Source organism: Arvicanthis niloticus, chromosome 7 (genome assembly GCF_011762505.2).
Source record: "Arvicanthis niloticus isolate mArvNil1 chromosome 7, mArvNil1.pat.X, whole genome shotgun sequence".
In the NCBI taxonomy this organism is placed as follows: Eukaryota; Metazoa; Chordata; class Mammalia; order Rodentia; family Muridae; genus Arvicanthis; species Arvicanthis niloticus.
In genome coordinates this window covers 51,849,937-51,862,436 of record NC_047664.1, presented here as the reverse complement: position 1 = coordinate 51,862,436, position 12,500 = coordinate 51,849,937, and the positions used below count along the sequence as shown (strand labels likewise).

Sequence of the window (12,500 nt, the reverse complement as noted above, 5' to 3'; positions counted from 1 at the left end):
TAATTATTTCTAAAGTCTTGAGAGGGGGGAAGAAAAGACATATTTTCTCCATCTCCCAATTTATTAGCTGGGCCTGAAAATTAGAGTAATAAGAATTATTGACAGGGTAAAACTTAAGAGTTTATTAACACTTGTAATATGTATAAATATGGAATAGACATATTTTAAGGGTTACGCTTTGCAGATTATATGCCATCTGAAAAAAAAAAGAGTAATAGATTGTGAAGAAATGTTAAAAGGAAATGGATCTCTTCTTTTAGGGATGGTGAATTAAAGAAAGTAAAATACATAGTAGATAGTAATGAAAATTTATAGTTCTATAGGCTCAGATGAGTGTTGCACAGTGGAGGGAGAGTGCCTGCCAAAGAGGAATTTATGATCTTATACCTTGTCTTTAGACTGAAAGTGAAAGGCACCAAGCTTTTGATATATCTTCCATATCTTAGTTACCTCCAGCTCAAAATAATCTGTATGCCAAAGTGACATATATCAAAGAAGACAACCACTACGCCATCAATTATTGTTTTAAACTTAATGAGTCATAAGTACATTCTAATCTTGTTTATATTTATGAAAAACAGAAGAATAGGCAAGTTTTGACAGCAAGTACATTTTTAAAAACCTTTTTCCCATGAGGCTGGAGAGGTGGCTCAGCCATTAAGAGAACTCACTGCCCTTTCATGAGGCCCTGAGTTCAATTCCCAGCAACCACATGGTGGCTCACTACCATCTGTAATGGGATCCAGTGCCCTCTTCTGTTGTGTTTGAAGAAAGTAAAAGTGTATTCACATTAAATAAATAAATAAATAAATCTTTTAGAAAGAAAGAAAGGAAGGAAGGAAGGAAGGAAGGAAGGAAGGAAGGAAGGAAGGAAGGAAGAAAGAAAGAAAATGTTTTTCTTACCATTTTCCACTCAGGTGTGTATTTATGTGGAGTTAAGTGTATATGAGATGCATTGCTATAAACCCCTGACAGGTTTAATACACGTGAAAGCAGATAACATTTTAAGAAGTAGCAAAGAAATAAAATTAATCAGGCATTGTCACTGGTAAGATCTTAAACTGAAGCTGTAGCCAAAGAGAAGGAAATAATCAATTTTGCAGTTCAGTAAATCATCTCCTTTGAGAGCTTACAGGATCACAATGGGTCAATACCATAAGGTGGAAGCCTGTTCTACTCTTTCTCTCTGGCTGGTCCACTGATGTGGCCACACCCCCTTCAACTAAGTTTTCATTTTCCTAAAGGTGTTTGCCAATATTCTCTACATCATAGTCCCTTACCAGAGCCCCACATGGTCACCATGATGCAGATGCAGAGAGAATGGAGTGGGGGAGGGAGAAATATATAGGACATGACACTAGTGATACACATGATTAAATTTCAATTCTTTCAAGTATTATTAATAAGATCTCAGACAAGTTCTTCAACTGTGTAAATCCTGAATTTTTCTCTGAGACTAGAGTAATAATATGGATAATAGGATTTATGAAGGGACAAGGTTTATAGCAATGCCTGGCACAATTCTTACAGGTATTGGTGGCTGTTACCTGTTGAATGAATACCTTTCATATTCTGGTTTTACCCTTTATTAATGGAACTTTGTGAAAACAACTTAATCTCTGTGCAACTTGGCTTTTAATTATTTATTTATTTATTTTTTTACAATGCATGGTCGATCAGTGGTTGGGTAGATAGGTATTTTTTAAGTATCTTATACAAAATGAAATATACCCTTATAAGAGATAGCCATGGTACTTAAGTTTATTTCTGGTGCCCAAAGAAGAAAAATATCACTGCGACTAAGATAATGACCAGCAAGTCTTCCTGGAATAAGAAGAGATAAGAAGTAGAACCAGAGAAGGAGCAACATGAGCGGCTACTTCATCCAAAGAGAGCTGGAAGAGCCTATAATTTTGCATTCCATAGTAATTCCCCAAGTCCCAAGGAGGACTGTGAGTACCAGGGACTATACCCAGATCTACATGTTACAGGCTAAGATTTATAGCAGCCAGGTAAGAAGGCTGTGGCATTTCTGTTTTAAACTGACACACCTGAGGCTTATAAGGAGTTGTTTCCCCCAAGCCGACCCAGGATTCAGTCCAAGTCTATATAATGCAAGTGTGTATGACATACTATTCCTAGTTATCAATGAAAACCATTGTCATTATCAATGTTTACCTCTTTTTTAAAGCGCTTGGCATTACCACTCATTTACCCAAAGCATAACTGACCTGTGCTCCTATTGCCTCTTGCAGAGATATCTCTTGCATAGGTCACTGCAATCATCGTTCATCTCCTCCCAGTGCTTTATCTCCTACTAAAATGTTCCCAAATGATAGGATGAGAATTATTCAACATTTTGTCGATAGATACCATTCAGAGCTGATAAGGACAGCTAGATAAACACTAAGGAGAACCTGGATGGATACCTATTGCTCTCCAGGCTTGATGCCTGCACCTTGGCAAGCAAGTAAACTTCTCTTTCTTAGACTGTAAAATGAATATGACCTTAATCCCTACCTCCCTGAGCAGTGGGGAGTAAGTTAATTCTTGTTACTTTGTAATACAGTTTTGCTCATAGTAAGAGCTTAGAAAATGAACTCCTTATAGCCAGATTTGTTTCCTACAATTCCCTTTAAGTTGAGAGCTTTAATTGAAGTATCACGACACCAAATTCAGCAATGAAAATGTTTTCGAACAAGTTGAGTGCCTTGCAGAAGCTCATAGAACACAGAGGGAGAAAGTGAGTTCCTAGGGGGTCTGAGATAAGGCTGGGAAGCCTTCCTGGATCCCAGTGAGCTACAGGTGTCCCCAGTGTCTGTCTAGATTCTTTTTGCATTGGCATCAGCATTGCTGGCCTGGAATTTGGCAGGGTGGATAAAAGTGACTGACTGAGTGATTAAGCCACTGTAGCCCTGGCATGGCCCAGATGCCTGGACATTCCCTTGAAGTTGCCTTTTGGAGTAGTTTGTGGCAGGTTGGTGATAGGGTCCTGGTGAACTAAGTGCAGACCAGGATTTCCTGTTGATTGGAATTACCTGAGTTAAAGCACACTCCCCAGGTATTCTTAATCAGACTCTTAACAAGAGGACTTGCCTTTTTGTTGTTGTTGTTGTTGTTGTTGTTGTTGTTTTTAAGCAAGCCCCATGATTTTTTAACTATTAAGGAAGTTTGGGAAACTTTGCTTAGCAGAAACTGAGACTAGACTTCAGAGTGATGACCACCCTCCAAGAAGCAATTACTGAATTTGACCCTTATGTAGTCTGCTCTGCCCTTCATCCTTGGTGCTTTATAGTCCTGAGGATTCATGGATCCTTCTGTAGCATGCTTAGGGACCAGAACAGCTGGAGGGAGTGGAAGAGCTGAATTGGCTTGGATGATCTTGGCTGCATACACACTGGATTGTTTTGCTATTGTAGTTTTCTCCACAAAACACAGAGCAGTCTCAAGGACTTTGGCACCAACCACTCACTAAAACTCCCCTCCGTCCCCCACCCCCAACCCATATCCAGAGAACAGGCTGAAGCTTTTCCCAGAGGAAGCCCTGGGAAGCAAAAGCAGCGGCTGTAGCAGAAAAGGGACACTTGAGCTTCCCAGGCAACAAACTAGCTCACACTGCCCTGCCCAGCCCGGCATCATCAGCGGGTGGAGTGCTAGCTCTCCGGGGCAAGTTCCTTGGGAGTGTCCCTTCTTCGTGGACCCTACAAACTCTCTGTTCTCCAACAGATGTTTCTCCCTCAGCTCTGAATTCAGAACACCCACCTGCCGGCTGCAGCGCAGGGTCTGGAGCCTGGGATGCGCTGTGGCTGAGCTGAGCCCCTCCAAGCAAATGCAAGCATCAGCATGAGAGGCTGGACTTTAGCCCAGGTCTGTCCTCACCCCGGGGGGCCGCCTGCTTGGCTCTATTCTTCAGTGAGGAGCGGCTGCTCACTTTCCCCCCTTGCAAGTCTTTGTTCCAAGCCAGACATTGCTCGGATTCTCTAATTAACTCCCTCCACACCAAAGGGGTCCGGAGGCTGGGATGCTCTGAGAGCTTAGAGGATGCTGACTCTAGAGTGGGAGTCGGAAGGACTGCAAACAGTGGGTATTGTTGTGATTATATGTGCGTCTCTGAAGCTGCTTCATTTGCTGGGACTGATTGATTTTTCGGAAGGTAAAGTGGTCGCTCCCAGTCTGTGCGCTTGGTCAGGTCTGGTTCCAAACTGGATACAAATGCTGCAGAAGTTGCAAAGGCTTAATGTCCAAAGCAAAAGTTTTAAAATATGCATGCTTGACACAGAGAGCAGCCTAGCACCTGGACAGTTCATTTCTGTTTACCTGGAAAGCTGATGTTGGGAGGGTAGGATTTTGTAGCCTCTCTTTCTGTTCGAAACCAGTTATTTGGGTATAGGGTTGTTTGTGGGTTAAATGTGTCATCATGAGTGCTTGCTTTTGGTTGTCAAGTTCATTTTGGCTACCACACCTTGAGGTCATTGGTGATCCCTCCCTCTGGAGGAGTGTTGAATTGTGAGGGGGATGTTGTGTTTGCCTGTCATTAGTCAGGAGTTGCTGGGGTGGAGCTGGGCGGTTGATTATGATATGAAATGGTATAAAATGGAGTTAATGGGTGCTCAGCAAAATGGTGTGTTGAAGATTTAATTTGCAAGTCTTTCATTTTTATTCTCCAGTGAGCCAGCTTAATCGTTTGTCTCCTGAACAGGGAACAGAACACAGGATAGCTGATGCTTCTAATATTTTATCTAATAAGAACCTCACCTTTAGTATTCAAAGATCAATTTTATTATTGAAATACTGGCTATTCAAAGAAAAAAGTTGATTAACTTTGCTTTTAAACATTTGAATTTTCATATATGTATGTATACATATATGTACATACAAACACACATACCTAGTTATACAATCACACATATTAACACATATAAATATGAGACATCTACTAAATAACATATTTTGAAATAACATACTTTAACTTAAACCAACTGATACTAATTCTTTATACAAGCTCTCATGTGTTTTTTTCTTCTCAAGTGAAAGAATACAGACTCCAGGGTCCTTGCTCATATTTCTTCCAGCTACATGTATGCTGAGCTGTGAACAATCACCTATCACATAGCATATGATGAGGGACATAGGGATATTTAACTTTCCACACTGTAAAATAATCATTCTAACTTCAAGGCTCTGACAGATAAGATGACATCATCCCTACTTATAACTGTTACACATGTTGTTTCTCATAATATGCTAATATTTATCAATATCATAAAACCTCAGAGTTCCCCCTACAAAATACATTCAATAAAGTTGTTAAGCCAAAATCTTTCCAAAGTTTTTAGGCAAGAAATTGCTTTGCTAATTCTATTTAATTTCTAATTGGAAAACAATACATAAGTAAATTTTTCGGTATATTAAGTAACAGTTTTTAATTCTCTCAAAATTCTGACTCAATAAACTAATATGTCTTATTTAAATACAAATAGAATAATTTCAGTTTCTATACTCAGAATAATTTGCATTGATATCATGTTAATTACCTATTAGTATTTGTTCTCTGGATGTGGTATCCTCAGAGTTACTGTGTTATGATCAAGGGATCTTAGTTTAAAGCTGGGTACCAAAGTAGAAAAGAACCATGGAGATATTTGGGCGATATCAACCTTCATAACACTGTAAGACACTAAGTAGCTCTTCTATTATGGGCAACCATATTATAGAAATTTTACAATTGAAATTCTCAAGTTAAAGGCCCCTGGCAATGATTCAGGGTTTCAGTTTTAAATCAATTAAATTAGGTGTTGACACTAACACTTTGAATTTGAGCTTCAAAATTATGCTAATAAAATTATAAACATAACTCTTCCTTTTTTTTTACATGCTATCAACAGTTAATTTATTTTTTATTGGATATTTTCTTTATTTACATTTCAAATGTTATCCCCTTTCCTGGTTTTCCCCCAGGAAACTCCCTATCCCATCCCCTCTCCCCCTGCTTCTATAAGGGTATTCCCCCAACCACTCACTCATAACTTTTCCTAATAGAGTCAATATATTTTGAGTTGATTTGAAATGGCAGTCTTGAGATAGATACACAAGTTATAGCCATACATGTACTTGATTCTTTCTATGGACCCATAAACACAAATATACCAATATCTTTGTAAATATTGTGTGTGATGTATAGTAATCCATGATAAATTTGGATTCAATGAAGAAGTCTTGATTATGTACAATGCTACTATATATAACATAAGACCCAAATTCATTTGATATGGATCAACCCTTTTATCCTTAAATGATGTCAGTCCAGCTTATATAGATAATGGATGAAGTTCTGAAGAGGTACATAAGTTGTCAAAAACCAAACCATCTGGGAACAAAAAGAAAACCCAAGTTAAATACTACTGATTGCTACAGAATGCTTTTCTTACCACAACCCACTGTTATTTCACTGCCCTCTTCTAACACATGTAAAGAGAATAAATAAAAACATTCACAGAGAGATTTTCTAGTCTTGAATTGGCTCCTAAGACTTATGAAATCATCAGTGAGAAATATAGTCAAAGAAAATACCATCATGCAACATCAACTGATTCATACAAGGCTTGAATCCCAACCTAAGCATGGGATCCAAGCATGCTAACACCCCTGAGCCTCACTACAGATTAGGACAACAAACCAAATGGTTGCCTAAGCATCTTTCAAAATTCTGCATCAAATTTTAACAATCATTGGCTTATATCCCATGCTACTGAATGATAAATCCATATAGAGTCCAGTGATGATGAGATTCAGGAAGGATGTGATAGCTGTAGCTGCGGCTTCCTACATAGACTTCTTTAGAATATGGCAACAGCTAAGCAAAGATAGAATAAACTAGGCTTTATAATTACCAGCCAAGTTGTGGATCAAGGAAAAAGGTAAGATTACAGCCATGTAGTACCACATTCATTCTTTATACCTATAGATACTTAAAGCAGAGAAGTACCCAGTATGATGCCATATGCCTCAGCACACAAGAGAAGATGCAGACAAATTTTTCTGAGTTCAAGTTCAGCCTGGTTTACATAGAAAGTTCCAGGATAGCAAAAGCTACATAGAAAGATCCTGTCTTAAAAACCAGAACAACAACAACAACAAGAAAACCAGGCAATGGCTATGCCAATGCAGACTGCAAATCATTCACTGAGATTGTAACACAAATAAAATGGCTCATAATATACCTAATTTGTGAGGGTCAGTCACAGATGCAAGTGTTGAGATACTAGTCTTCTTTTTAAAACAGTTTTTCAATTTTGACAAAGTTAAGTGAGAAAAATTCAATTTCAATGCACTATTTAGGAATCAGAAGGTTGTATACCAATGATGGAGTTTGGAGAGATGGCTGCATGGTTAAAAGTACCAACTGCTCTTTCAGAGGTCCAGACTTTATTCACAGCACCCACCTAGTAGCTCATAACTCTCTGAAATTCTAAAATATGCTTCTAACCTTCAAGGGTACATCATGCATGAAAGTGGTACATAGATATACATACACGTGAAACATTCACACACATAAAATAATAATATAAATAATGAAGTATTAATATAATTAGTTGAGGTTTTATACATTGCCCCCCACAAAGTAAAGAAATAGTGAAAATATAAGATTGGTAGAATTTCAAACATTAGCATGTCATCAATATCATATTGCATTCTGAATGCTTGATGCTTATTGTCTTCTGTTGAGTTTTTACTGGGATGACTAGACGCTGCAAGTGAAAATTAATGGAAAACTCCTTCAGAGAACCTCACATTGTAGTAGTAGAATCATAAAGAAGATAAAAAGAAATCAAATTCTAGGCATAAACCTAAGCAGTGTTCCTTGAAGCCAGCATCGAAGTGGGAATTTTTTAAAAGAGCTCTACAGGAGGGGTTTTTTTAGGAAAAGAAAAGCTTTGTGTGGGGGGGAACTTACAGAAGGAGGGGAAGAACAGTTTCTCAAGTTGGAGGATGAGGGAAGAAAATTCCAGTTTGAGCAAAGAGCTAAAGCTAGGTCCCTAAGCCCAGGACCTGGGTGGTTATCATGGATCCGGGACAGGGATGCTTATAGCAGATCAAGCTGGAGATGATAAGGTTACCTAGCACTGGTTCCAGTTGTACACATCCCCTAATCCCTAAAAGCCGTTCACTCCAAAGTTTCAACTTTGAAGAAATAATAGAGGATAACAAATAATTCCCATGGATTATCGAGAGAATAGGTAAAAGTCTGTTCAGAACAGAGGGACTAGCTAAACGATTTACAATCCACATGAGAGATAAGATAAAAGCCCATAGAATTTTCTCCACACATGCACACACACAAAAATGCTCAGAGCTGCTGCCAATTTTTCCAGTTTCTGAAGAAATTCTCAATTAATGCAGTATCTGTGGCCTGCAGCTGTTATAAACTGTACTTCTTTCATTTCAAGGAAACTTAGTTTTAAATATCTTACTTGTGAGATAAGAAATGTAGAAGACACAGCTCATAGTTCTTGATATAACAGTTCTATGGAGGAGAGGCTGAAAAAATCTGATAGATAAATCTGACATCTTTCAGGATCTTCTACTGTTCTGCACAGTTTAGAAATTTTTCTGTTAGAGAGTAGAGAAAAACCCAATGGTAAATCACTGTATATGCCTCAGCCAGCTTTAAAAATGCCTTGTATTAGGTCATATTGTTTTCAGCAATGGTGTCATTCAGTATTTCTTGATTATCTGCATTATGTGTTCTGTATGATCTCCAGAATATGAGGATTAATAGAAAATCATATCTCCCCTTAATGAACTCTTACTTGAAACTGGAGAGCAAGTAAACACAGTGTAATATATCATGTTCTATATCATGGCAAATTTATTCAACCAAGGTATTCCATGAATATTGTAGATAAATCCAAATGGAAGATTCAGAAACATTCAAAGTCGGGCAAGGTAGAGTATCCTTTAAGTTTTCTTGCTATTGATAAAAAGAAACCTATCAAATTTACATGCAAGGAAGGTGCTTAAGCAAGTACTATATATAAGGCAATGGGTGACATAACATTGCTGTGGAAGCACAGGGACCTGGTGCACCATATGGGGCTCCTGGAACAACAACAAGAATGTGTGAAAGAGTAGACACAGACTTATTTCTCCTTGGTTTTGATTATCCATGGTGTTTAGCACTGTTTTACACATACACACACACACACACACACACACAGAGAGAGAGAGAGAGAGAGAGAGAGAGAGAGAGAGAGAGAGAGAGAGAACACAACAGAATGAACATAATTTGCTTCATGCACTGAGTGTAATCCAAGACCTCCAATACCGCTTTCAAGTGTCTATGCTAACCTCAAAATTGTGGATTAATTGATTACAGTTTTGATGACTTATTTTTCTGATAGTGAGATTTCATAGCAAAGTTCCTCACACATTAAATTTTGCTATACTTTAGAACCTAGAAACGTAGGATGTAATTTGAGCTGAAATATGTAGCTGTGAGCTATAGACTCCTGTCTCACATGGTCTTTGATTTGGATGGGAGAGCAGTCCATCCAGTTTTGTATTGGGAAAAGCATTTTAGATTTATAGCTGCAGTTTAACATATATGAACAAAGCACCTACTGTGTGAAGAGAAACTGAAGACAGCAGGGTATTTCCATGCCTTTTAGAAACTTTCATATTGCTTAGAGAACAAATGGCTCATGGACAACACAAGATGAAAAAGTGTCTTGCTGTACAAAAAAGCAAACCTTCTAGAAAATTGCAAGACTTCTGTTCCCCTCTTCTGGTTTGTAAATTTCTGAGTGAAGGGGTGCTTGAATGAAGGTAATGATATTTGAATCCTCAGGACTTAAAAGACTAAAGACTTTAACAGGTAGACACTGGTGCAAAAGATAAAAATATCAATTATAAATTCTCATAAATGGAAGCTTCCTAAGCTCCTTATTGATAGTCGTATTGGCATGAACAGTAAAGAGGCCTGTGGACTAGTTTAACACCAGGTGTCTTCTCTGGGCTTGGCAGAATGTTTCAAGCTGATTTGCCTTGAAACTAGGATTCCATTTTACTCATTTTCAGAGAGCATTCCCCATCCCATTCTCTAAAGAAGAGCTGTAGCCTTTATTGCATGTTGAGGGTAAATACAGAAAGCCAGAGTTTCCACCACGCAGTCCCCTGCAGCAGTAGAGAACATCAGGGAAAAACAAACCTGTGGATGAATAATTTGAGGTCATTGCTCACTAGAGGGAGATGTAGTGCACTACACAGGAAATGTAGAGCATCTCCTTAAAGAGGATATTAGAAAATACTAGTGGGATTGGAGTCTGTAGTGAGGACCTTTGAAGAGGGTTTAATGAAGGAGTACATTGGTTTGTACTGTACTTTTTTGGGAAGATAGAATGAATCTCCCACAAGTTGTCTTAATCTCATCCACAAGGAATGAAAAGTGAACAAAAGTGAAAGCTGTAATTAGTAATGAAGAGATGGTTATTTGTTGGGTAAAAGAATATTCATTTTTTCTGATTGAAAGATTCTGTTTTTACTTCAGTTCATTCATTTACATTTCAAATTATATCCCCTTTCCCAGTATCTTCTCCACAAACCTATCTCCCTCTTTTTTGCCTCTATAAGAGTGCTTCCCCACCCACTCACCCACCTCTGCCTCGCTGCTCTAGCATCCTTCTATGCTGGGGCATCATGCCTCCACAGGACCAAGGGCATCCCCTCCCATTGTTGTCAGATAAGGCCATCCTCTGCTACATATGTACCTGGAGCCATGGATCCCTCCATGTGTACTCTTTGGTTGGTGGTTTAGTCAGGGTGGTCTTCTTGTAGCCATGGAGAAATATCACTGGACTCTGATATTCATATCCTATATAGTCCATATTCCTCATGAGAAGCCCAACACAAACTACACCAGGCTAGTTCCTACGAGATTCCAGGGCTGCTTGTTCATATCAAAGAAGATAAGAAGAAAGTAAAGACAGGGAAGTCTGAAGGTTTGATTTGTAAAGCTAATTCAACAATTCCATGCCAATTACTAAATTTCCTGAATGAATTTCTTTCTCTTAAAGATAGGGATGAGCCTGCCTTGTCTACAAGATATTGTAGAGAATGCAAAACAGTAAGTAAAATACTGAGCGTTGTATCTCATCCCTGAGCAGGAGCCCATGAGCATCTCTCTTCTATATTAGATAATATGACCTGTTCATATCCCATAGACTAGGCCAGTGGGTTTCAGTCTTCAGATGTCTCAGAACTAATGAGACAGCCTATGAAATCACAAATTCCCACATTCCATTTTGAGTTTCTGAATCAACAAGGTCATGGTGTTGTCTGAGTTCTTGCACTCCTGAAGGTTTCTTTACTGATACTGCTTCCCCAAAGACCATAATTTAACAGCCATTGAGTTATTCAAAAAATCTGAAAGACCATATCATCTGAAACTCTAGCAAGACCTCCAAGTGTAGTGAACTCCTTTAACTGTTGAACTTTATTTCAATGTATTTAGTGGCCATATTTTTCTATATTAAGTGTATTGGGTTTTGTGGGTCATATAGCTTAACCCAACTTTTCAAGACAAAAGTGATTATCCACAATACATAAACAAATATCTACTACAGAAAAAGTTTATGAATGCTTAAATTAGAGTTCCACAAAATTCTTTTATACTATGAAATACTTTTTAAAGTTTTTTTAGTTACTTATATATAAAGCAATCCTTACCTGGCATGCAGTACAAAAAATAACTAGGGTAGATTTGGCTTACAGTAGCAGAACCATCCTTTGTTTATCCTGTAAATCTAATAATTCCGTAGTTCTTAGACCTTTTTTTATAACTTTAAATTCAATATTAGAACATCAATATTTCTGTATTAGATTATAAAGCCTTCATAAATATTTAATATCTATGCTATATTTTATAATACTTCAGCTTTATAGTGTTTTTCAGTATTTGAAAAACTATGTAATAAAATCTTCACATAAAGTGATGCTTATATATTTAGTATTATTTTTGTAGGTTAGAATCCTACAAGAATAATTTTGGTGCAACAATATAAACTGCATTAATTGTCTTGATGTTTATATAAGCTGTGTTTTTTTTATGAAGAGATTGCAGAAATTCACCTGTTTCATTGGTATGTGGAGAGTTTTAAGTTATTTGAATTCACTGTTTTATCAAAACAGCACTAATGGATACTGTCAGTGCTGTTGATTAGGGGATAGTTTGAAGACAAACCCTAAAGATGATGTTGAGAAGCTCAACATTATTGGCATCTGTGGCTTAGAGTTACATTACAAATGCCATTTACAGTGTATTTGGAAGTTTAACTCTGAGCCGGCAACATTCCCATTGAAGATTGAAGATGGTCCACCTATTTTCCTTTCTTTTTAATTAAAATGTGCTTCTCTTATGAGAAGGGCTCAGCTTTTTGTCAAACATGAAATTTAACTCATCATTCCTGACAATAAGAAAGAATTAGACTATTCACTTTTTAAAA

General features: G+C 37.7%; 1 protein-coding gene across 6 annotated transcripts in view; it reads left to right on the top strand.

Moving 5' to 3' along the window:
* The window catches only part of Kcnip4 (potassium voltage-gated channel interacting protein 4), a 1,049,546-nt gene that overhangs the window by 847,610 nt on the left and 189,436 nt on the right, over positions 1-12,500 (top strand). The window contains exon 1 of one of the 6 annotated variants that reach the window (XM_076938488.1): positions 3,846-3,867. The exons of 4 other annotated variants lie outside the window; for them this stretch is intronic. Coding sequence is in view for 1 of the 2 variants with exons in the window: in XM_076938487.1 (XP_076794602.1) it covers positions 4,042-4,153 (112 nt within the window). In the remaining variant the exon portion in view is untranslated. Of the gene's footprint in view, positions 1-3,845; positions 3,868-3,900; positions 4,154-12,500 lie in introns of those variants that run through there. One more of the 6 variants, XM_076938487.1, reaches the window with a different exon arrangement.